At 43.7% G+C, this 27,216-nt stretch overlaps 1 protein-coding gene across 5 annotated transcripts in view; it reads left to right on the top strand.

Moving 5' to 3' along the window:
• The window catches only part of APBB1IP (amyloid beta precursor protein binding family B member 1 interacting protein), a 1,612,974-nt gene that overhangs the window by 888,359 nt on the left and 697,399 nt on the right, over nt 1-27,216 (top strand). For all 5 annotated transcript variants that reach the window (XM_069648143.1, XM_069648145.1, XM_069648144.1 and 2 more), the window contains one exon: nt 19,501-19,622. In XM_069648143.1, the coding sequence (XP_069504244.1) occupies nt 19,501-19,622 (122 nt within the window). The remainder of the gene's footprint in view (nt 1-19,500; nt 19,623-27,216) is intronic.

Raw genomic sequence — 27,216 nt, 5'->3', positions numbered from 1 at the left:
TATAAAATGTATGCTTCTTCTTGTCAGTAACACAATATAGCCATTATCCCAAATCAAGTAATGGAAATTTGAAATTGCAGGTATCCAAAAATAAAACAATCTCTGTAGGAATGTGGACACCCGGGTGGAATGTTGTCATTGGTACTTTTGTCTTAAAATACCCAGGTTACCCTCCAGCAAAAATGGGGCTTATCTAGAGTTCCCTTCTCTGACTTCACACTTCCTTCTTTGCTGCTCCCACTTTCCTTTCATATCCCCCCCTCCCTCGCCGGATCCCTCGCCGTGCTTTGAGACATAAGGGATTTGCACGCAAATGATAACCTTTCAGTCTGTGCCGTCCCTTAGTGGTTCTCATGCTACAGCTAGGCTGTTGCTTTGTAGACAAAGCTGCAATGTTGAAAGACTGTTCCCTTTTTTCTCCTAAGCAAACCGTGTTCCCCCGTTAGGCTCTGTGAATCTAGTCTGAGGCTCAATCCCTCACACCGAGGCTGAGAGCCCTAACCTGCCTATTCCCTGCATCGGGTGATAAGAAGAGAATACCACCAAAATAAAGGGCTCCTATACTAGTGATGCATGCGCAAAACATCTCCACCTTATGACACAGGAGACTGCCCTGTACTATGATGGTGGTGCGTCTGCGCCCGTGCATGGCCCATAAAAAACACACCTGAGGCCGCAATGGTATGGCCCATGCCAGGCCGCACCCAGCAGACAACATGTACGATAGCACACTCTGGTAGTCTCCAAAGCATGACGGCCCGTGGTTAAGGTGTGCGCCGTGATAGATTTACTATCAGCTATGAGTATAATCAATCCAGCCCAACCACCTCATCCTGTGCCCTGTCAATGGCTGCTTATAAGGGCTGGCTGCTCCGTGACATGCACCAACTGACACATACTGAAATACCTAGAACACTTTGCAAGCGACCACCACTAACTATAATAGGCTCATTAATCAAGTAATTTACATCTGTGTTTAGTGTGCACCAAAAACCTGAAATGCACTTTTCAGGTAGGGTCCCATCAGTTGTGACATACACACTGATGTATGTACGTTCGGGACCGATGTGGGAAGAGCACCCATTTTAACGAAACAACTATCTTCTAGCAGCCTTTGATCCACCTTCACCTTACCCCCTGTGTCCCCACGCCCTCTTCTCCTGCACTTCTCTCTCTCCCCCTTTTTCACCTTCTCACTCTCTCTCCTCTCTTTCCCTCCCTCGCTCTGTCTCTCCCCCACCCACTCTCTCTCGGTTTCCCTTTCTCTCTCACTGTCTATCTATCAGGCCAAGAGGTGCCTTTCCGGTGCACCTCGTCAGCCGGTTCTAAACTGCAGACCCAGACTAGATGTTCGAGTAGTCAACCCCACCAGAGGAATCAGGCCGGTAAATAAATGAAGAAACACGTCACATGCTCAAAACCAGCTGTCCCATGATTACATGATTGTCTTTTGAACTTTAGCGGGTCTCTGCTCTTCTCTGCGCTTGGCTTTGTCGGTATACTTACCCTCTGCTACACGTAGCTCTGCTTCATCAACCTCTACCGTCTGCACACCCCACCCTACCATATACGTCACATAAGGTAAAAAACAAAGAACATCTTGTCTTCTAGCAACAAACCCATTCACATGTGTATCAAGTCAAGTCCTAAAAATTAAAGTGGGGACTGCAATAGGAGGTGACGTCACCATAAATTAGCATATCAAGGTAAAATATGCACATTTCATTAAATTGGCTTTGCATAACCACCCAAATTAAACCGGACAAATGGCATTTGCCTTTCATAAAATCAACAAACACACAAAAACTAACAGTGGGTTTTTTCTTCGAATAATGTTTTTGAAAACGTTAAAAGGTGTGAATGTTTTAAACTTCAAGAACCAATACAAATGGTTTCCCTGGGAAACATTTCATCTTTATTTCTTTGTCATTTTTCATCATCAGGTTATATAGTGCAGTGGTGAAGTGTCTGGCCTACAAACCTGACAACCGTGGTGTGATCCCTAAGGTCAGATTTAATTCATGAATTCAAAGAGGACATTCAATGTTGCTCACTTTAGCTGGGGGGACTGAGTCCACCGCCTGAATAAAGTGGGTGGACTCCTTCCCCCCATAGTGGTTTTGAAAACGGTAAATGGTGTGCATGTTTTAAACTTCAAGAAGTGTCTGGTCTACAAACCTGATTAAGAAAACTGATTAAGTGCGTGCAGTGTGTCCTTTGCAATGATTTGCAGAGCGTTTTTTTGGGGGGGCGTTTCCCCCTGTAAAACGTTTTGTGAATCTCAACCAATACAAAAGCACCATTTCCAACAGGCTTACTTTACACATGTATAGACATGGTTGTCCCTTAACTCAATGTACAGTCATAATTTACTACCACACGTAGGAGTAGCTTTTGCATGGCACGTGTAACAGGCTAATTTCAAATGACCCTCTCAATAGCACAACGCAGACTGCCTTTGTGACCAGGTTTGTCTCCATCGCCTGCTCAACCGGATATGAGGTATTTTCTGGGTGGTGTGGAAAATGAATGCGACTGTGTGCTATTTCCAGCTCCCTGTCCCTTTTAACTGCCTCGGTCAGAAAATACTCCTCGGTCACTGCATGCAATCAGTAACGACGGCCTTCACGTGGGAATATGGCACCAATATGGCGCCCATCCTTACACGGATTCCTGATAGATTATCAAAGGCAGTGAGAATTCCGTAGGCATTCAAGCCTCTCCACATTCACCAAAATAGATGGGATATACATGCAGTTGCTTGAGGAAAGCCAAAGAATGTATTTCCCACTCCTATACCATCAGAGGAAGCTCAAACAAAATGGCTCTCATCATCGAAAATGCACCAAAAATGTATACCCGCGTGCTTTTACTGATCCCTGCAATTTTAAAGCACTATTAAAAATGTTAATTTAAAATGAGGCTATACATCCTTACCTTTGCCAACCATAGCCACAAAGTCCATGAATATTGTTGCGGGTCTCTTATTTGACAACCAGACGTCATTCGCTATATAATCACGTAAACATAGGCGGACGCATGGTAATGGTGATTTTAAAAAAAAGGATAATCTCGGATCGAATTTAGATAATGTGTGAGGGATAATGAATAGTGTTAATGCATTTCCTTCGAATAGGTGTTGCCAAGGTACTTTTCCCCACAAGGCCTACACTTTCTTTTTTATTTTTGATGGTTTTCTGGTTTCATATTCTAATGGCATTCAGAAGCGCGCAGTCCGAATAATGTACAGCATTAAAGGCATAAGATCAGTTTTCAAACGGATGAATTAACATGAGCTGCTCTGGCGTGCTCTGCTAACCATTGAGCGTTATTTAAACTCACGCGAGATTAAAAGGATGACCCCGTGAAATTCCACATTAGGCCTATGGATTTGGAACAACATCGAAGGAAATGTAAAATAAACCCTTTTCATTTCAGACAGGTCATAGGCCTCAGCAAAACACTGAATGTGCTGTTGTGACTTGTGCTGTGGCAGAGAAACGTGGACGGTGCTTGCAAGCCCCCTCCCTAACCTCGCCCGGCCAATAGAGTCACGCGTGCACCATCATAGTGGCTGCCTGCTGCAGTAGTCAAAATAAAAGAATAACTTACCTTAGTTGACGAGTTGACGTTAGTGAAGTCCAGAGTTCCGACCTTCCGAACTGAAGCCTCAGTAGATCCTGCTGCAGAATTATAATTATGTGATTGCCCGGGCCAACACACTATAATCTCTGTCTCACTAAAGTCCGTCATGCATAGTGTCAGGGTGTAGCTCACTCTCAGCTCGTGCTGAGGCATAGCTAGCTTGCCAGATGCGCATGCGCTTTGCAGCATGCAGCACACTCGCAGGCTCAGCTCGGCAAATCTGCAAGGCAAGTTAGTGTGCCTGCCTGAGCCTGACGACCGACAGTAACTTCACGTGACCACTGACTCCCAGGCAGCGATGGTTCACTGCAGTGCAGACAGTCAGTGCAGCATCTCAATGGCACCATAGACCCAGAGACAGAGGGCCACGCCGTAGTCTCTCTGGGTTATATGGTGCTGCTGTGAGGGCTGCTCTGACTGAGAGAACACAGTGATGCGCATGTGGCCAGCTGTGGTGTGAAGCCCTTGAGGTTCATAGCAGAGAGCCAGGACTGGAATTCAGTCTTGGTGGGGTTGAGCCTCAGGTAAGCACTGGGCATCCATTACTGATCAATGTGAGGCTGGCCTTGAGCCTGTGGATGTTGTGTGGATCGAGGAGAATCCTGAGTGGTTCCATGTAAAGATTGAAGATCAATGGTGACAGGGTGGATCCTTGTGGGACTCCAGATGTTTTGAACTGCAATTCCCATGATCCCTCACCACTGAATTTGCTAGCTATGGGTAATGGGAGTTGCTGTCGAAAAAAACATCTGTAAATTCAAAGATTGCAGACCCCTGCAGTAGTGGGAATTAAAATGGGACCCACTTTGCTTCCTCTATAGCAGAAAAAGGCAAGGGAGGGAATCACTGATGCAGTCGCAGAGACACAACAGTGAACTTACGAAGAACAGATCATTTGAAACTCAATGGGATAACTTCAACAAGAGCTCAGCTGAGGCACCACCAGCAAAATAATGTAAGATTTGAACTAGATTTCCCTCCCTAATCTGTATTCCCTCTGTATCACCTCTCCCCATGTCCTTTCAAGTGTACCTTTAATATTGTGCTCTTCTAATTGTATTCGTAATATTATGATTACATTACATTATGTTGCTGTATAGTGCTATTTGCTACACATCTATGTTTGCACTTGATACATCTGAACATATTCATACATACTGGTGTTGTCCTAGATGAATTGTTGTCCCACTGTGTTGGTACCCCACTTTATTTTGCTACACTGTTGCCCAAGTTCAATTGCCCCGCTGCTGTGTTTTGCTCCATGGATGTGCTTGATTCAGTGTTTGCCCCACAGTATTTTGCTCCCTGTCTGTCCTAGATTAGGTGTCACCCCAGTGTATTTGAATACTGGATAATCTGTCTTAATTGTTGCCACTGTATACATTGTCACCCACTGTACCTTGTTCTCTAGTTGTATCTTGCACCTGAGTTGCCTTAGATTAAGACAGTCTTACTCTACTGTATTTGCTCCCTGATTGTATTTGATTCATTGTTGCTCCATATTTTTTGCTGTCTGAGTGCCCCAAACAAATTGTTGCACCACTGTATTAATTTTCGCCCACTGTATTTTGTTGTATTTTTCCAGTGTATTTTGCACCCTGGTTGTCCCACAATAATGGGTTATTTCGACTTGAACTACACGGCATCACACCCATTGTACTAGCTCAGGCCCTTACTCTGTGACATTACTACCGGGAGTTCGGCAAGATTGAGGGGCACTAGAGTGACACTACAAACATTCCAACAGTGAATTATGCACAGATCTGTGGCAGTATTAACTATTGCCAACCAATATGTTTATTATTTTCAATCTGTCACACTAAATAAGGGTGGTACTGAAAGGCCTCGCCCAAGAAGACCCAGCTGTAAAAATGTCAGAGGCACATGTATAAGACACTTGACGCAATGAGTCACAGTACTGCAAGGCTACACAACTCCTGAGAACTTCACAAAAACCCCTCACAGTTCTACGAGTTTGAAACCCAAATTAAAAACAAAGACTGTATAGATGTCAGTCTAGCTTTCAACTTATGGACTCACCCATCTTACAGCGCAAGAGATACTGAGAGATGATTGGACAAGAAAAAAAAACACATTTGGAGAACGGAAGGAAGAAGAAGAGATCTACCCATTAACCAGACCACGATCGATATATGCAAGCTGTACAAATAATAATGATTTCAGGACAATAGGAGAAACCACAAGGCTGAGAAAAGAGAGGCTGGACGCAGTGGAAAGGAGTGTCAGAAAGAATGGTTGCATTGGTACTATGTACAAGATATCCATTAGAGAGAATGCCCACAGGAACTATTGGGGGATCCCTAGAAATGATAATGGGATCGCTACAAAAACAGTCTAAAGAAAAGGGAGGTTTGCAGTGTTGGTGGTTCATCCTCATGTATTAAAAATCTGAAAGTATTGCCCCGTTACCCCGGGACACCCTATTCCACAATGCAATTTTAAAATGGAATGGCCAGCAGAATAGTTCAACCTAACCTTAATAAGTCCTCAACCTCCTGGCTACATACACCAAGCTAACAATACACATGTTCATACGTTGGCCAATTTAAATCTTCCCAAAACCTATGCTTAAGAGTCTGCCCCTATGCTATTATAATAAACACAATGCAGTAGTTCCTGGGAAGGCTCTTTCAGGAGTTGCTCACAGTCTGTCCTGCTCAGACATCCTCTCTTCCTTTGCCTCCAGGATCCAGGCTCTCTCCCAGGAAGATAATTATACCCAGGATGCTTTGTCGGCTGTCCCCCGACATGGTGTCTATTCACTGTAGTTTTTTCTCCTTCTCAGGTTTTCCGACTCACAATGAGCTTGTATAAGTATTGTTCAATATTGGATTCCTACAAACACATTCCTCTCGTGTGCGAGAGGCTGTGAAACCCAGTGCAGGCAAAAGAAAATGAGAGCAAGGTAACTGTGAAATCCTCACCTTATTTAAATGTTAAGTTATTTTTAAACACTGAACGCTAAAAACTAAACTTTAAATGTAAACTCTCAAAACTAAATTGTAAAGGTCAGACTCCAAATTTAAACTCTAACTCTGAACTCTAAGTTAAACTGTGTGGACTTTTGTTTCTAAGTGCTGGTGCATGCCTTTGGCCAGACCTAGAGGTTCGTTCGCATCAACATGCTCCTCCTCCCTAATTTCGTGCCCATGGTCTCGAGCCTCGTCTTTGCCTAGGAGTCAAAGACATGAACGGCCCTGCTTCGCCTTTGTGTTGCAGCACACACTCGCTGATAGCTTCGTGCTGTTCAAAGAAGTGTTGAATTCTATTGGGTGGAAACCTCCTGTGTGAGGCGAACTGGAGAAGGCCAAACTATGCTTTTCAATCTTCTCAGTGTCCTACGGGCTGAAGCAGAAAGGCTGAAATGGCCACTAATTATGTGACATGGGCATTGCAATGGCCGCCTCTGTTTCTTTTTTCAAGAAGTCTTGTACTGCAATTTTCAAGCAGTGCACAAAACAATGTGCATGGTAAAAGTTTCCATCGACCATTGCGAGTATGATATTGCTACTACGGTTGCTGCTAACAGAACAGTCAATCCTTTTGGTTTAAGGCAAGTTGTTTTCTGCCAAAGTTTTTGTGGCGTAGCAGTTGAGGTAGAGTGCAGTTCCATAAAAGAAGTCCATTGTGTGTTATGCACATATGGTCTGTTACCTGTCCGCTGGTTCACATAAATGTGTGCACGGCGGACACCGTCAGTGCTTTTCTGTTTGTTGATAAAAGTGTTCTGTGAAGTTCAGTTACTGCAACTATTGAAAAATATGTGTGGTGTGCTACATGATATTTTGGATAATGTCTTCGACAAATTGCCTGAGTCTGTTGGTGCTCACCAAAGAGTGAAAGACAAGGGCAACTGCCAATATTTTGGCTAGCTTCCCACTGTAAAGGATGTTTTCTGTGGTTCCTTCCAGGCGTGGTGAAAGCAGACTTGATGCTGGATTTTTTAAAGATTACTAGACTTTGAAAGTGTGCTGCCAGACTTGCCAGCAAGGGGTTCCTGGTCCACTAAGTGAGGACCACGAATGAGCAGTGTCACTTGGAGGCGGGAAGAGGGGGCATGATGCCCTGCTCACATCCTGAGGTGCTCCTACAGCTCCTCCATCATCAACTTCTACTTTCTTAACCACAAGCCGTGTCCATTCAGAAGATGGTCCAGCTGCTGAGCAACGTTTGCTCTTTGCCACATGAGCACACATTTCCCCTCGATTATTGTTTTTCAAAGGGCCCAACCGTACCCCAGTGCCATAATGTGTGCCAGTCATCCTATGATGCACATTTCTTTTGCAGAGTGTGCAGATTGCAATGCCAGTTGTCATTGGTTTTATCAACAGTGAGAACATTCCCAGTCACTCGGACTTGGAATTTTCACACTGGCAAAGACAGTGACAGAGTTTGCTTTTTAATGCTGGGTCTGTCAGATTCGAAAGTGGACAACATAGAAGACCCCTGACCCCCGACCCCCAGGGTTTTTAGACAGCTGTCTACTGCTGTCACTGCTCTTCCATCTGTATTTTGCACTACTTGCCCTAATCTGGTTTCATTTATTGTTCTTGGGCAAAAACAATTGTCAGTGATGGGTGGCACATACTAGGTTTGCTTTATACTGCTTCATGCCGTTGTTCTGTTGCTCCTTGGTCACACTTACACTCGCATGTCCAGCGCTAACAGGAGCACTGTTTTCATCATCACTAGAGTGCAGCAGTGAAGCCTGCAGAAGTCCAGAGTGGGTCACTGACATCACCATCCTCATTACCTCAAGATGGCAATGGTGAGAAATAGCTGCCCTTTTCCTCCCTTTCACCACCATCTCAACCTTCTTCTGAAGGAATGTTCTTGTCTGCAAACACACCTTTTTGCTTTTTTTTAGTTCTTTCCTTTTCTCCTGTGGCAGTACCTCATCATAACTGCTGAACCCATATGCATGCATTAGTAATGGCCGAACCCCAAACCCTCACCCATAATGAAAGGCTCACAACTTGTATCAAGTGTTGGCAATAAAAGGCCGTAGGATTTTATTGTACAGATTTGGGTTATGGCAATAACAATATCACATATCATGATGGTATCATACTTTTGGGCACCGGGTCCAGAGGTTACCCCCTCGGACCCGTGCCGCCTTCTTGTGTCCCACGACTTGTTGTGAGCACCATACAGTGCCTTGTACTTCTTTTTGTTCTTCTCCCCTTTTTGTAGGGTGGGCGGGTTCTGTGGTAAAGAAGCAAGAAGATTTGGAAGACACTGAGTAAACAGTGAACCTCCTGTTTGCTTGGGTCCCCGTTCAGGGTCCACAAACAGATTGTGTTTACTCTGAGCATGCTGCTCTCATTTATAGGACCCAGGGAGGCCCTGGGTCTTTGTTGTGTATGTGGTGGGGGCTGCTGTTGTTGCAGCCCCCAGCCGGATAGCAGACTGTCTAATCCCCTGGTGGGGGCAGATCTTTTGAACCTGGGCCCTGCCTGACAGTTGTTTTCCTTATGGCGCTTAGCACCTTGCTGTTTCGAGGAAGGGTGCGATGACTGTTCGCACCTTACCCTTCCGTGGATTTTGTGCTGCCTAGACTGCGTGTCTCCGTAGCTGGGGGGTGGAGAGGAGCAGGCGCGGGGAGGTTGAGGCTGCCCCTCTCCCAGCTACCGATGGTAACAGCAGTTACCCTGCCTCGCTTGTGGGATGCCCATGCAGCATTGCCCATAACTGCTGAACCCATATGCATGCATTAGTAATGGCCGAACCCCAAACCCTCACCCATAATGATAGGCTCACAACTTGTATCAAGTGTTGGCAATAAAAGGCCGTAGGATTTTATTGTACAGATATGGGTTATGGCAATAACAATATCACATATCATGATGGTATCATACTTTTGGGCACCGGGTCCTGAGGTTACCCCCTCGGACCCGTGCCGCCACACACGGGCAGGTTGCCAGCTGACCGTGTTCCCCCAAGAGTGTGCCCTAGTGACAGCCCCCGTGAGCAAGTGTTGTATTGATTTCCCGAAAGAAATGCTCCATGCCCTGGCTAGACAGATGGGTGCCGTTGTGGAGAAAAAAGGTCTGGGTTGGCTAGTGTAATGGCTGGGTGTTTTATGAAACCCAGTCCTCTTGTCATACAGAATCTCTCTATCGTCCTGTTGAGTTTTCTTCTGGATATGTCTATAGATTTGTAGCAGTTGGCCCCTAGCCATTTCTTTCTTGGTAAGATGGCTGAGAAGTATATTTCAGTACCCCTCCAGTTGTGTGAAATGCCAGCTAGGGAGGAGCAGATTTCTTCGCATAGGATGCGTCTAGCTGTGTTGACTAGGTCGTTGCCCCCTAGATGGATGATCAGGAATTCTAGGGGGTCCCTGTATGCCACCAGTTCTGCTAGTGTTTCGTGGACGTCAGCCCAGTGTAGGCCTCTGTATCCCCACCATGAAGTAATGGTGTTTCTGAAAGGTGGCCCTTCTTTGGTCTCTTCTGCCCATCTGCCTGTCCTGAAAACGAATGAGTGGCCCACTATCCATGCTGATCGGAGTGTGGTCCTCGATTCGACTGTTGTTTCTGTGATGGTGGGAGGGAGGGAAAAGAAAGAACATTTTTGGGGCGGATGGCTATATCAATTTTGGTCTGATATATCTTTTATAACAGTCTGACTTCCATCCACCTATGTTTTTTAGTAGTTGCGGTGCTAAACCTCCTTGCCATGCTTCAGTGGCGGCACCTATCCTGAAGTAATGAGTGCCGAACTGTTTGGGATCCCACCCTGCTCTGCTGATTGCTTTTATCAGCACTCCTTTAAATTGGTAGCGGCTTAGGGCCGATGCATCCTTGTGGATTAAAAAACTCCCCCCGACTTTGGGTCGCTGTGCATAATAGAGGTTGGTGATGCAAACCGGGCAGTTTGTTGCCTCATCGATGCAACAAATATTGATGGTTCTTTTTGCACCCGTTTTGGAATGTTGCATTTCTATGTTAACGCTCTCCTGTCTCACCCTGATTTCCATGACGCCCAGGCTGTATGTGGCCTTGGTGCTGGAAGCGATGAGTTCTCCTACCCGGAAAGCCCTGAAGTAGGCTAGGAAAAAGGCTGTTTTAAATAACATTATCTAGTATGGGTGCCAACATATGGCTTCCAAATGGCTTGCTATCTGCACCAGTTTGCTGAAATCAAGGGGTCGGCGGGTGTCCACTTGCGGACCCTCTATTCTGCCCCATCCCTTCATTGCATAAGAGATGAGGGCGTTCTGGGTGGGGTCTGAATCAGCCCGTATTTTTGTAAAGTATGAAATTGCCACCAGGTGTCTTTTAGCCCAGTCCCTTTTAAAACCTTGTTCCCGGGCCCATTTTAAAAATACTTTTATATCTTTAATCGTTATTAGTTCTATGTGGTTTACACCTGTGACCTTAAATACTGTTTGCAAACACTTACTGTACTGTGTTGCAGTGGTGCTTGCCACCGCCCTCTCTGCCATCTCTGTTAGGAAGCCTGTGAGGTTGTTGGCACCCGTTGTTGATGTGCCTGATTCTTGTTGGGCATCCTGGCCTGGGCTCTCTGGTGCTGGCGTTGATGCCAATGTGTTGCTGGCACCCCTTTTAGAGGTGCCTGCTATGTATTGGTCATCCCGGCCTGCACTCTCTGGTGCTGGCGTTGATGCCAATGCGTTGTTGGCACCCGTTTTAGAGGTGCCTGCTTTGTATTGGTCATCCCGGCCTGCACTCTCTGGTGCTGGCGTTGATGCCAATGTGTTGTTGGCACCCGTTTTAGAGGTGCCTGGTTTTCGTTGGGCATCCCGGCCTGTGCTCTCTGGCGTTGGCGTTGATGCCGTTATTCTTGTCTTCCCATTATTGCCCAGCATACTGCTGGTATTGGCATCATCTGTTCTTGGGCGTGCAGCGCTAGCTCTCGGAATCTTGTCCACTGGAAACGAGATAAGGCATCAGCAATGTTATTATCTGCCCCTGAAATGTGCTTCGCTTGGAGTACAACGTTTACTTGTAGTGTTACTGTTGTAATGGCTCGTAATACTTTTAGTACTAAAGGACATTTCGTAGACCTTCTGTTTATGGAGCCCACTACAGCCATGTTATCGCACCAGATCAAAAGTTCCGTATTCGCTAGTCGCCTGCCCCAGATGTGTAATGTTAGCCAGATCGGGAATACTTCTAGTAGGGTGATGTTTCTTGTCCACCCTGCTGCTTGCCATGAATTGGGCCAGTGTCCTGCCACCCATTCGGAGTCTAGTATGGCTCCAAACCCCTTGCTCCCAGCTGCGTCGGTGTATAGGACCCTGTTTGACTGGGTATTTTGCAAGAGTCTGAAAGCAGATTCGATGTCCAGCTTAGCCATCAAGGCGTTTCTGCCGCACTTTTGTATGAGTTTTACCGCCTCTTGGAAATGCGTGTAAGATACAGCGGATTCTGTGTGTGGGATGCCGTCGTTTAAAGACTTGCCTTTAGGGTAGGAGAGGTGATGGATTAGTCTCATTTTCCCAGGTTCGTTTTTGGGGACCAGGCCTAGTGGAGATATTAAATAGTCCTTTAAAGGCATGGCGTCCCAGGGACCCGCTACCCTGCCCAGTTGCAGTTCTTTCTTGATTTTCGTTTCTACTATCTGGGGGTTGTCCCTGGCTGACTTTAGGTTCATCGGGATGTATTGTGACCCAGTGCCCTTAAATGGGATGAAAAAACCTTTGGTGAAACCCTGCCATAGTAACCTGCTGGTTTCCTTGTCTGGGTAGCTGTTTAGGGGCGTCCCTAAAATTGCCCGGATTGATGGGCATTCGTCCTGGTTCTAAAATTGGGATATCATTCTTTCTTGGCTGGTAGTCTGGTGCAGTTGCTTGCTGCATGGTCGCCATTGCAGTTTGTGCAGGCGTGTTTGTACCAGCATTCTTTGCCCCATGTTCACTGGTTTTTCCCAAAATTTCTGCATGGGATGTTGGATTTGACAGCCTGCTGTTTGTTTTGTCTGTGGGCATTATTTTTGGCCGCCCAAGGCTGGTTCCTCCGAAGGGCTGCTCCCCTTTTTTGGATTTATCATTGTCATGGGATTTGCTTACTTGCAAATTTTAGCTATTTTTGGAAGAAGAATGCATGGTATCTTCTTCCTGGGGAGGTTCGGCATTGAGGGTGTATAAATCGTTCTGGACTTCATCCCACTCAATGGCCTGCCTTTCTGACATGCTCCTCCTAAATCTGATGTCGTATGCAAGCCATGTCTTCCCCCTCTGTGTTACTTTTACTTCCCTTATTTTACTTATTTTATCAACGTATGCCCAGATCTTCCTACCATCCATGGGGAATTTTTCTTCATATATTGTTGCTAAGATGGCAAAGGCCTGTAACCAGTTGTCCCAGTTTTGTTCGACCTGGGCGTTTCTGGCAATAGCTTTTTCTTCGATTTTTTTGGGGTCTCTGAAAGCGTCTTTCCCCTTGCGCTGGGCTTCTATTAGGGAAAAGATTTCTATAAATTCTTTGGCCCATATGGCTTCTTTGATTGTGGTATCAATGTTCCATGCCAGGCATCGTTTGTATCTATTTAATATCTCTGTTTGGAAAGATTTCATTTTTTGGTCTAATTGTGCATTACATATTGCTACAATGTCAGTTGTATTGCTGCAGGGTATCCCTGTCGCGCCCGTGTTGTCTGTGCCTTGGGTTGCCCATGCTTTTAGGGCACCTGCTGAATCTGTTGCTGATGTTGTGGAGGCTGTTGTATTTATAGCTGTGGGCGCTATTGGCAACTGCTGTACTTGTTGTGGCAGGATTGCTGTAGGTAGTGTTATGGGTGGGTTGACAACCGTTATTGTAGGTTCTATTACGATGGTAGGGTTTGAGGTTCCCTTATGGGCGGTGTCTGTTTGCCCCTTATTTCTACCATTAGTTGCTGTAATTCCGCTACATTCTCACATAGTTTTGACAATTTTTTGGTACCTTTTCTGGCGCCTTTGGAAATTTTTCTCCTTTTTAATGTTGCAGGAACCTCCTCCTGGCTGGGTGGTCTGGTAATTCCTTCCCTGGGTAGGACATACATGTTTTCTCTAACCCATGCCCATCCGTAGTGCTCTGCCGCTTCAATGGCTGCTAGCATTTGTGGTGATTTGGGCTTCTGCACCGGTGTTGGGGGTGCCCGTGCTTTCCGTTTGGGCCCCATGTTCTTCTATGCCTGCTATAGGAAAAGGAAAAAGGTTTTATCAAGGAGTTAAACTGTTGTTATCGGCGAGTTCTCTGCACCTGTTCTATTTGTTGCCCTGCTGGGTAACTGTTGACTGGTGCCTTCTTGACCGGGTTCAGAAAAATCGGCAGCCCCCAGGCTTGATTTACTGGATTTAACTAATTGGTTTCACTTCTGAGGTCGCCCTGCAATATTACAGTAATTATTTTAAATCGGCAGTGTTTGGGCCCGCCGAGCTTGAAACTGTGTTCGCCAGCTCTGCGTGGCTGTCAAGAAAAGACGAGCTCCCGGCTCCCCGTGCTACCAAGCTGGCTTGTGACTCTGCTCGAGTTTAAAACTGGCTTGTGTTATCTTGCCCCGCCTGCCTTATAACGCGGGGGTTCCGGTCCACTGTAATAAAATGTATCTCTTCCGGACATAAATGTCTATTTTTCCTCCCTCGTAGCCCCAGCGCGGTGGCTCACCTGTAAGTTGTTGAAACGGAAACCGTCCGCGCCGTTCTGTTCGAGTGCCACCCTCTCCTTCGTTCGCACTGGTTTTGGGGATAATTCCGCAGCACGCGTCTTTGTTTGTTTTGTTTTGGACACGCTCGCTTTTCCTTCTATGCCGAAAATGTTGAGGTTGACATCGTCCGCGCTGGCCGTTCGGTTGCCGCTTCTTCCGTCGTTAAGGCTGCATTGCAATTGCTTTGAACAGTACAATGTTCATGAAGGCAAAAAAACACTGCGATGTACAGCGAACCTCAAGAATTGCTAAAGAAGCAAGAGGATTTGGAAGACACTGAGTAAACAGTGAACCTCCTGTTTGCTTGGGTCCCCGTTCAGGGTCCACAAACAGATTGTGTTTACTCTAAGCATGCTGCTCTCATTTATAGGACCCAGGGAGGCCCTGGGTCTTTGTTGTGTATGAGGTGGGGGCTGCTGTTGTCGCAGCCCCCGGCCGGATAGCCCACTGTCTGGTGGGGGCAGATCTTTTGAACCTGGGCCTTGCCTGACGGTTGTTTTCCTTATGGCGCTTAGCACCTTGCTGTTTAGAGGAAGGGTGCGATGACTGTTCGCACCTTACCCTTCCGTGGCTTTTGTGCTGCCGAGACTGCGTGTCTCCGTAGCTGGGGGGAGGAGAGGAGCAGGCGCAGGGAGGTTGGGGCTGCCCCTCTCCTAGCTGCCGATGGTAACAGCAGTTACCCTGCCTCGCTTGTGGGATGCCCATGCAGCATTGCCCACTAAAGACTGTCTTCAACACTACAGCGTCAGCCCTCTTTCTTCCCCATGATTCATATCAGATGATGATGCCTTGGGTGCAGAGTAATCAGCACATCCTTGCCATCACCGGTTCCAGTACTCATAGATGCACCAGGTACACCAGATGGTGGCTGCTGCTGGTTCATGAAGCATTAGGATGTTTTGATCCCACAATGAGCAACACTGGTGGTTTTCTTAGAGGTGGGGGCACTTTCTTGCTTGCTTGCTTCTTTGGAGGCATTTTTCGGACTCAGTTGCCTCTCAGGAAATAGATTTTTTTAATTGCTCTACATGGAGGAGAAACAAAATATATCAGTAACCATGTACATTATCCATGTGTTTACAATATTCAAGGTTCTGAAGTGAAAATGCAAACCTTTATGGAACATACAGTATTCATATTGTAGCTAAATGTGTTTATAAATGTATACATAATAAGCCCCTAAATCTGACTGAGCTGCTGGACCTGGCTGGAGTAAAGGTTGCATGAAAGGCAAAGTGGACAAATTACTGATTGTATCATTTTCATGAAAGTGTGTGCACTGTCCACTACTTTCAATTTTGCATAATTTGGCAGATTCTCGGGATTGCTTTCTTCTGTCTCACTTCTGCATAATCTTGTGCCATTTTCTGCGGCCAGTGTCACCTTCTCTCTTGATTATTCAATATACACACACACACTCCAATCTACAAATGTTCCAATTACTTTTAGAAAAATAATTCACAAAAAACGATAGTTATAAACAAATCTTTCAGAAATAGTTATAATCAAGATCAATTCAATAATATGCAGTAATTCAAGAACAATACCACTGCAACAAAACTGTTAGAAATCATAATAAAAGGTAAAAAATTACTTTGTAATAATCATTCATGAATAATAGCACAGTGACACCAAAAAATTAATGTTACTCAGAGAAATAATAAAAAGAGATGTAACTATTACTAAACTATTTTTAACACACAGCAATAAAGAAAAATGAAATATCAGTAATGCAAAGGAAATCTAACATTATTCTCAATTATTTACACTAATAAATAACCCAATAAATAATAAATATGTATTCATAAATTAAATGCACAATATCATATTTATTTAAATTTCATTGACAAACTACAAAAAGACAATGCAAAGTGTGAGATGTCAGATGTATTATATATATGGTATCCATTTTTAGAAATCTGTACAATTAAGCAAGTAGATGGTTTACATTTTTTCTTTTAGCTAGTTCTAAAAATGACTAAGAAATGTAGTATTATTGTTGCATTCTCAGTTTTGCAGCGTCTAACCATTTTGAAATCATTTTGGTTGTTACGTATGAAGGGGGTAACAAATGGACGGAATGGACAACTGTTATGTGACAACTTATTTTGACCATTTTTACTGATAATGTGATTATTAGAACACTGTTCAACATGTTTTTTAGACCAAGTTTATGGCAAAGATTGACAAATGTGAAGGTTCCATCTCTTTGAATAGATATGATGCATATTCTGTATTGCAACTCTGTTTAGGTGGGGAATGCAACAGGAAGTTTCTGATGTAGCATGATTATCGTCAGTGTTATGTGCTGGTGCCCCTTCTCTTTAACCTGTAGGGATTCGGTTGTCCATATATGAGTGGGTTGCGAGTGCCTCTCCTCATATGTGCCGACAACACCGTTCTTCCTGCTAGAATGCCAATTGCTTTGCACTAGCAGTTATGCTTCTTATATATGCAGTTATAAACATCACAAAAACTAAAATAATGATACTTGGGGTTACGAGGACTCTTCCGAGGGATTTCTTTCTGAATAATGAAACAACGGAATGTGTGAAAATGATTAACTATAATATTGTTTACGTGTCTGAAAATGTGGGAGGTTTCGACCACCTCAACAAGCTACTGTCAGTTGTGAAAGAGGTCAGCAGTGCTATTATACAGCTTGGAATTATATGGGGAAGCAGTCATTATCATTATTAACCTCCCTTTTGAGTGTGCGTGGGTTAGCCAATGGCAATTGCCTTTCATGGCGCCGCAGCACAGGGGTTTGTGTCCACAGATATTTTGCAATCAGCAGAGATTCTTTTCCTAAGTACATTCTGCTGCTTCCCGCGCCTTTTGACAACTTTTTCACCCATTCTAAAATAAAATAAGGCTTTTTTTAGTGATGAATTTCATAATCGGACCACACTTGTTTGGTCAAATGTGCATAAACTTGTTTGTGAGGTTGTGTGCTGAGACAATTCCAATGGCTTAAGTATGTCAGAGATTATATTTCTTCTGTCACCATGTAGGATAGATATGTCAACTCCAGATGTTCTTTGAAATCTTTCGGCTACTGTGTAAAAATGATTTTAATGAATAAACTTCCATTCAAAGGGAAGAGTTATAAATGATTAGGAAGCAGCAAAAGGGAGCACTGTATTTGGTGTCCATGTTTGGCTGCATGGCACAGTAGCCTGTAGGCCAATAGCTCCATGGCCGAAACAAAAACACAAAATGCTGGTGTGGGCCAGTTTATTTGGTCCAAGTGGGCCTCTTTTTTGGCCAAAGTGGGCCAGTTTGATGAGTTACTTCACTATGCGGCTAGTAGTTTTGACCATTGTTGCTGAATAAATATTCTTTAACATGCACAATTTACATCGCATTTTATCAAAAACCTGCCTCTTGTGTACTGCTCAAACAGTCTGTCTCAACAGTCTGTCACAAAAGGAATGAATTGTCATTTGCAACTGTGGGCCACTTTTTCATTGATGTCCGAGACAATTTTAAGGCCCAGTCCGACCTTCTTTCTAGAGTAGGTTTCCAAACCCACGGCAAGAAGGTTGCCCACCCACATTAGATTAATTTTTTCTCCTGCTGACATATATAAGTCATTTCGCCCAACTCTGATGATAGCATGTGTGTGCCCCTTCTGCATATTAGAAGAAACTCTAATATATTTTAAGTATTTTGTCCGAAGTATCATCAAATATGTCTGTGGACAATTCTAGAACTACTTAACACTAGTGCGTTTACTCTGTGTCCACCTACAATACTCGGCCTACATCTAATGCCCGATCACTATGTTACGTGGGCTGTATAGAGCTATTGGCCTGTCACACTAAGAACTCAAAGGAAGGTGTTTAGAAATATGTATTGCTTTAATTTTAGCGTGATTTGTATATGCTTGTTTATTTCTCATTGGGCCTCATTACAAGTTGGGCGCAAAGGGATACCGGGCACCGTTAAGGACATCGGTGCCGGTAATCCCTTTGTGCCCTATTCCGAGGTCCCTTAGCGGGTCCCTTCCTTAATGCCTGGTTTTACTAGGCGTTATGGACGGGGCCCCTTAAGGGACTTCAGAGCTAATAACGGTACCGCAATTTGCGGTACCGTTATTAGCACCTTCGCCCTTCCCATTGAGCCCTATGGGGGCTGAAATGGGAATAGTGAATGGCTTTTTCAATGGGGACTTACCTGTCCCGCAAAGGTCGGAATAGACCGGTAAGTCCCCATTGAACGAGGGCGGACACAGTACCGGTATTGGAGGTAGTCATGGCGCTAATAGTGCCATGAATACCTCCAACCTCATAATGAGGCCCATTGTGTATGTATTGTGTCATGTGTGTTGGGCTTTTAAAATAATAATTAAAACATCAAAAATAACTAAATGAATTAATAATAATAACAATAATAATAATAATAATAATAAATAAATAAAGCATTGCAAACTAAAAAACTAGCAAATACTGCCCTTTCACTTTACAAAGCAATCAAACTAGTAAGTAGATCTAAAATGCTATGATGCAATTAATCTTGGCATTATGAAAAAGGACACATAACCACAAAAGGGTTAATTTAATAAATGGTGCATATTGCCCATAGAGGATCTCAGCCACTAATAGATGTCCACACCCTTTCTGTGCTATTTTGATTTATTTTAGGAAATAGGTGTAATTAAGGCAGGACATTTGTCACGTCCAGGTTTCCATTTCTTTTCACACCCACTACTTGAGCAATAGTTAATGCCACCCTCCATGGACAGACATGGTGGATGGCATTAACATGCCTCCTAAAGGTTTTCACGTGGATTTTGCCGTTTAGAAATAAAATAAAAAAGGGGGCGTATTCCCTAGGGATTGCAACATCTCCACTCGCTTGAAGATTGCATGTAGGTGCAGATGCATGTGGCTTTACAGCACAGAGTTGCTGACATAGGCGAGTGGGGGCTTCTTCTCGATTCCCCTGCTCAATGCTGAGGATTCGTCAACAATGCACGGGTTATTTATTTATTTATTCATTCATTTATATTGTGCTCAAAGCCCAGAGGCAACTAGACCGCTGTTATAATTTACTTGTCTAATCTATGGTACAGACCCTCATCTGCCTGCATCGAAATGAGCCCCAAAATGTTTCCTTTGCTTTCATTCTAAGAAGCAGTTGCCCTTGTTTCTCACAATACGACTTTTATCTCAACAGAGAGGTTTTTCGAAGATCACGAAAATGTGGTAAAAACCCTATCGGACTGGACAAGAGATAGTGAAAATAAAATTAAATTCTTGCAGAAAAATGAGAAATATGCACTTTTCAAAAATCCACAGGTAAGGCAACGTGATTTGTATGATTTGTATGTGAGATGTATGTATTTTTATTTCCAAAATAGAGAGCAGGATGACATGGGAATATTCTTTTATTGGGGAGAGGATGGGGTGCTTTATCTCAATGCAGCACGTTTTTCCTTTTGTTGTAAGGCCTATTGCCAATATTTGTATCCATGGTGGTAGATCCACAGTTACCCAACCACCAACAAGTCATGCTTGTAACTATTGCTGACTAGAGGCAATGTCAAGAGAAAGTGACCGATTTAGTCCACGGGACACAAAACCTGAAAGTCAGGGAGCCTCGTTATGAGGTTGGAGGTTTTGGATGCATATGCAGAGGTAATACTTCCAAAAGAAATTACTTTAACATTCTCTGCCTGATTATGAGATTGTATTACTCCCCATTCTAAAGTCCAGTAGGGCTCCATTGGGGAATAGAGGTACTCACCTGAGTGGTAGTAGCAGCCTTGCAACCTCCATATGTATTATAGAGTTCCAGGACCAAGCCGATAAGGTTATATAACCCTTTTCATGTGCACATGAAAAAACGTTTTTCTCTGTACATGTTGATCTCATTCATGTTCAGCAAATTTGACATTATCATGTTACAAAAACCTATGGCAAATTTGGTTATAAAGAATTCTGAATACAGGGGCATAACAGAGATGCCACGGGACCATAGCTGCCTTTATTAGCTGCAAGGCGGCTCTCCTCAGCACTCCCCTTCACACTGCCCAGAAAAATGCGCACCTGGCTGTGACGCGAAGATGAGGGTGCGGTACCGAAGCTGATGCCATCAGTAAGCAAACAAAGGGGGATATAGGCATGTATGGGACGTACACGCAGCGGCTACCTGACTTCAATATGGCAGCAGGCCAACCTCAAGCATGAGAACTCCCCAAGATCTACGGGATGATTGGGGATCAGTAGGTGGTTGAGTGCCCTAAATTGAATTCTAGAAGAAGTCAGGGGCAGCAGTGGCACAAGAGGATTCCATGAAGCCTAAGAGGCTAATCTTAAAGAGGACCCTGACCCCTCTGAGGTGATAAGCAGCACTAAAGAGCTACACACAGCCAATCTGAGGAGGCCTGCTAAAGGTGCCCCGGGGATCCATGCATGGTTTCCTTTATTGCATAACATACAGTAGCATTGCATGGAAGCAATCATTGGTAAATAGAACATAGTGACACGCAGACGCAATTGATCTCAAAAGGATTATGGGTGAAAAATAACAGCTGTAATCAGAGAAGAAGGTAAACGCTCACGCAGCATGCCCTGTAGCCCTGACATGGTGTAAAAGGAATGCTGGCTGAAAAGGACAGTAACGCAGGGAGAGAGTCTCGTACAGGTGTCTAACCCTCAAGGAGATCAGTCCATTACAACCAAATGTCCCAAAAAAAAGTAAAAAGGAGTGATCCGGGGGATATCCCCTCACTGTGAGGCAAACAGGTTGCTTACGTACCTCGCTAAGCTGTAGAAAGACCAGAAGCAGATATTCAAATAACTGAAGATATAACACAAGGCAACACAATGTCTGACACTCTCCCAAGGCAGATATTGGAGGCCTCCCCAGGGGCATTCCAACACAAACTAAAGTCTACTCTGAATGTAAAGAGACTGGTTAGGCAAGATTTCCTGCCGCAATTGTGGACAAGAAAAAAGAGCTAGAGCACCTAGGTGGCAGAATGAACAGCATAGAGGGTGAACACTCTAGCCTGAATGACAGGGCAGCATCCTCTTCCGCCACACATAGGAATATGGGACGAACAGTTAAGGAGCTACAATCAAAATAAGACTTGGATAATTAATCCAGATTAGATCATTTCAGGATGAAGCACTTAAAAGAAGGGTCTGAACTCCAAAATGTGAAAGAATGTGTGGCAGTATTATTCACCTCCCTCGGTGCCCACATGAGTGATCTGAACGTGGCGGCATACCGGATCCACAGAGTGGACAAACCATCAAATGGGCCTTGAGCAGTTTCAAGAGACAAGGTGGTAAAACTACACAATTATACACTCAAGGAAAATATATCAGTTGCTTTTCTGGATAGTGACATTCAGATATTCAGTGTCGTTTCCCCAGAGATGCTTGTCAAAAGGCGCAGCTTAGAGGAACTTATCAAAAGAGTTGTGCAGAATCGATGGATGACTGTCTCTGGCTGCTATACAGTTGAAATGCCAAGATCAGGCAATCATTGAAGACTAAAGAGAGACATTATCACGAGACCCCAAACATATTGATTCAGGGTGACTCTGGTCTGCTCAGAGGAACCATTATAGATAAGGCTTGTCGCAATCAATGGGACCCCTTGATAAATAGAATAGGTCTCAGAGGGTCTACAGGGGTGCCATATAAATAATTAACTATATAACTATATCATAACTAAGGTTTTGGAGGCGAGATCACTAAAAGGAATCAAACAAACTGCTGAAGGTTTAATCAAATAGGTATTTGACAGTGTTTTGACCATAGATATCGTTCAACATCTACCTAGATGAACGTGGTTAAATCAGTGGACTGCTCCCAAGTGGACTGTGGGCCTCGCTCCTTATCAAGGAAACGAACCCTTAATGCAGACATCGTCCACAGGGAATCCAAGAAGTAAAACAAATGGCACAGCAAATGTATAGCTTTGGGTAATACTGAAGCAAGATGCACACTGCCTAGTGTATTTTAGAGGCAGGACGAGGACTGGGGAGGGCTTGTTCATTCCAGTTGGTATGGTGTGTTCATGTTACCATGTTAGGCATTTTGCCTAGGGGTGAGGGGAAGGGAAAAGACAACACTTCAAACCTATAATTACAGGATCATGATGTAATCCAATAAGCTCATACAAAGAAGACAACATTTCAGACCTATAAGCATATTCATATGGGAGCTAAAACGTGTTGTAAATAATACCGCCCTCACTCCACATGCAATGTGAAAATATGGTCTTATAATTTTAGATGCCTAAATTCACCTACCCAAAAACTCGAGCTCTTTTTACAACTCTCAACCAAAACACCTAATATTGTATGTTTACATGGGACACATCTGAAAGTTATTGACCAATTTAGAATTAGACATAAGGAATAAACTAGCCAACTCCATGCCGCAATCTATAAAAAAAGAGTGGTAGTTACGATTTTACTGCATTGAAGACTATTTCTTTCTCCTAGAGAAGTGGTTAGTGATAAGGTAGGCAAATACTGCATTGGGACTGTTACAATAGGCGCTATCCATATCGCTAAAGCCTCAGTAGAAGTGCCCAATCAGGGCCAAGAAAAGTTTCTGTTGAGATGTTTCAAAGTATCGGAACAAAAGGTTGAAGGGGAAATTGCTGCGAAATCTTTAGTTAGTCACAAACTAAAGAAAGATAGGTCAACCAACTTAATATATGGTGGCTGTGGTGTGATGTAAAATACATCAAAACAGCATCCGAGGAATCTGGGTTTAATAGATGTATGGGGAGATGGTAACATAGTTAACAAAGGATATATATTCTATTCCAACATTCATAGGTCACATTCCAAAACTGACCAAGTGTTCCTCAATCCCACACCGGTAAAGAAGCGTACTCATGAGGAAACAGGGGTGACCTCAAAATCAAACCATGCACCAGTGACAGGGGAATTGGCAAACCGAGGCCAAAGAAGGGAAAGGGCAACCTGGAGAGTTGAGGAATGTAATCTAAGGGGCCTTCTCAATAGGGAACACATCATCCAACTCATGAAAGATTATCGAGCAGAAAATACCAGAAATTTCAATGCAGAATAGGTGGGATGCAATGATGGCAGTTCTAAGGGACGAGCTAATCAATATGTCAGCAGAGTCTAAACAAATAATGGGATTGGCTGAGTTTCAGCTACACAAGGAGCTGTAGACAATGGAACAACAGCATAAGAATGAAAACATAAGAGCCGTTTATTGTAGAATTGTAGTTACAAGGGGCCAACTTCATTAATTACTGACCAGACATAGTGAAGGGAATTATGCTTAAAGCAAACAGATCCTTCTATTAACATGGACACAAATCAGGGGCCCTTATTATCACGTACACCTAAAAAGTGCTCAGATTGATCCTTCCTCAATAATGTTCACGGAATAGATGGCAAAGAAATTAGGGAGAAAGAAAAAATAGGGTGGGTCCACCCTATTTAAAACTGGTGCTCTCAGTTTGCCCAAAACCAGGGCTACACTCTTGAATTCAATTTATTCTGAGCGTACATATAAGTTCAGATGGATGTTCTCAAAAGCTCTTCTGGGTAGTTTTCAAAACCTTGTGTATGGCAATTTTTGAATCATTGTTGTATTATTTGGCTCATTATTTGTTGCTTTGATTGTTAAATATAGTAATTAGTTGGGCACATGAATATGAATGTATGGCCCTGATGAAGGTTTTGATAACCGAAATGCATTGCCAATTGTATAAGAAATTCTAGCCAGTATTTTTTGCCTGTCACTGAATAAGAAATTGAAATATTTGATATATAGTCGAATTAAGGGATGTGATTAAACATTTCTTTTATGAAAACTACCCAGAAGAGCTTTTGAGAACACTTATTTGAACTTATTTGTACGCTCCAAATAAATTGAATTCAAGAGTGCAGCCCTGGTTTTGGGCTAACTGAGAGCCCCAGTTTTAAATAGGGTGGACCCACCCTATTTTATCTTCGTCTATGGATTGATTGGTCCCTATGCCATAGGACCTTTGCAACTGCTAGCACCAGGCTAAAATTTCCACTACCACTAATTAGTATGATATTACACAGACCAGCGAATGAACTGTGAAACCACGTGGTGCCCATCTTTATCTTTTTGTTAAAGAAATTAGGGAGAAAATATTCCGATCCTTTTATTAGAAGCTCTCAAAAGCTCCACCTGTAGATAAATGGGCACAGGAAATATATTTGGAGGAGATAGAACTACCTTTGGAAATGAGAACCAAAAAAATAACCTAGAGAACCGAATAATGGTTGAAGAAACTTTAATGGCCATAGCCCAGCACACGCCCAGAAAACACCCAGGCCCAGAAGGATGCACAGCCTACTTCTACAAGGATTACATGACCCTTCTGGCCCTGATACTAAGGAAACTGTTGAATTCCTTTATAGGGTAGGGAGGATACCGAAGTCAATTAACTTGCTGCATATCACAATAAAACCCAAACCAGGGAGAGACCATAAAAATGCTTATCCTACTCTCCATTAGTGCCCTGAAGGGGGCCGCCAGCCAATCAGGAGGCTTGGAACGCTGGCTGTACTGTATGGTACAAACGTGCGTTCTGGGCTGTCTGAGCAGCCAGCGCCCCTCCCCTTCCTCGATACCCCTTCTCACTCACCTTAGCATCCATGTAGTTTCCTATATGGGTGCTAATTATGTCTTTTTTCACACCAAAAAAAGAAAGGTACCTTTCCTCTGCGGCGCCGGTCTGTGCAGTGTTGCTCGTCCCTCAGTTCATTTTCATGTTAATTACGTTGCAGTCATCACATTTAAAATGGACTGCGGCTTTCAGTAGCACTGTGGGGACGCACAGGAAAGGTATGTTTCTTTTATTTATGTTAAAAAAAAGATTAGCAGAGGTAGAAAACTACACAGGTGCTAATGGCGATATGCACCTCGGCTACAGATGGACCCTTTCGGTAACGGCATTGCTGCCCTTGTTAAGGGTCCCTCGCTGCACTCGGGCCCTTAACTTGGGCAGCGAGCCTTTACCTACAGCGTAGGCCCTCCGCCTCGGGGCATATCACCTCAAAAGCCCTTATAAATGTGGGCTTTAAAATCTACACTGAGATACTAGCTAACAGATTGGAGGCTCTTCTCCCAGAATTAATAGATCCAGATCAATCTTGATTTATATGCAATAGAAATTGTTTTTGACAAAATCAGAAGGATCATCCATATTATGGATACGTCTGTCTGGTCGAAATGCCAAACAGCACTGTTACAGCTGGATGCAGAGAAAGCATTCGACCCGGTAGACTGGACCTACTTTAATTTGGTTGTAACTAAATCTAAAGTCAGGCTGGGGATGGCTTTGGCTAAATGGTTTTGGCAAAATATCAGAGGTGCAAAGTCAGAGTAATAGTTAATGGCACTGTGACCGATCCGTTTCCCATAGCTAATGCCACTAAACAAGGATGTCCACTGTCCTCATTCCTCTCTACCTTGGCAATGGAGCCATTTGCCACAAGAATAAGAGTCATTGGGTTCTAGGTTCATTCATCTCCATTCTTGCTTTGCTGACTTTTATCTGAAATTATTTGGCTGAAAAAACTCATTGAATGTTTCTTTTTCTTTTTTGAGGGGTTCTCCCCAAACCCTGACCCCTTTTATGTATTCCCTATCCTCCCAAACACCTGACCCCTTATATGCCCTTACCAACCCTCCACCCTATATTTTTTGCTGAGTTATTTTCGGCCACAGTTTTTTAGCCAAAAAACAGGCAATGAATGAACGTCATACAGAGCAAATGAACACATATATGGGGTCCCATGGACAAGGAATACTCATAAAATATGCCTCTTTGACAACAATGTGATCCTAATATTGACAAAACTTACAGGGTCACTAGCTGAGGTTGCCACAGAAATAACCACGTACTCAAGAGTCTTGGGCTTCAAAGTTAATGATGAAAATCAGAAATGCATAACATTTACGTGCCACCAGTGACAGTGAAAATGATATAGGAGAAATACCCTATAAGTGAGCATTGAAATGCATAAAATACTTTTGCATCAGTTAGACCCCTAGGGCTGCATCCCATTATAGAGCCAGCTACCCTAGACTACTGGCAATGATTTAAAAAAGGACCTGAACAAATGGAGACGGTTGACACTCTCCTGATTGGGTATCACATGCATAATCAAAATGAATATCTTCCCTCATCTGCTCTACCTCTTGCAATCCCTCCCCTATCAATATCCAAGGGTGCCTGAAAAGCATACAAAATATCATATTAAGCTTCATATGGAGAGGAACGAAACCCAGAGTAAATAGGAAAGTCCTGATGCACCCCAGACAACAAGGTGCATTCCCTGACATAACAAAGTACTATAAGGCTGCCCAGTTGAGGCCATTTGTCCAGTGGATGAACCTAAAGTCAGAGCGACCTTCGTTTCTTATGGAGACATCACTGGCAGGAACAAGGATACGAGCACGGACATGGATAGAGCACCAAAAAAAAGTATTCCTCATTATATACCAGTACTTTTAACTAGCTGTATTGCTTTCGGTATGAGATGGGACGGCTGTGAAAAATGGGCCAACATCTTTTCCTTCGCTGATTGCACTGCTCTTTGCTAACCCTGACTTCAGGACAGGTCTAGATCTAAGGTAATTTTGCTCTTGGAGAAAGGGCGGGTGCACACAATTTGGAGACATTTTTCAAGAGACGAGGATTCAATCCTTTGAAGAATGCAAACATTAATTTGATCTATTGTAATAAGAAAGCTTTGAATACTACCAATTAAGGCATTGGGTGTAGCACAATTCAATTGTCACCAGGACCACAAGACCGCTCAGAGAATCTGAAAAGTAAGTTACCAGCCTTGATGCACAAAAAGGACTAACAATTGTCCAAGCTAAGTATTTCACACATTTTACCTAA

Source organism: Ambystoma mexicanum, chromosome 2q (genome assembly GCF_040938575.1).
Source record: "Ambystoma mexicanum isolate Mex_15411 chromosome 2q, UKY_AmexF1_1, whole genome shotgun sequence".
NCBI classification, from domain to species: domain Eukaryota; kingdom Metazoa; phylum Chordata; class Amphibia; order Caudata; family Ambystomatidae; genus Ambystoma; species Ambystoma mexicanum.
This window is presented reverse-complemented; position numbering and strand designations above follow the sequence as displayed.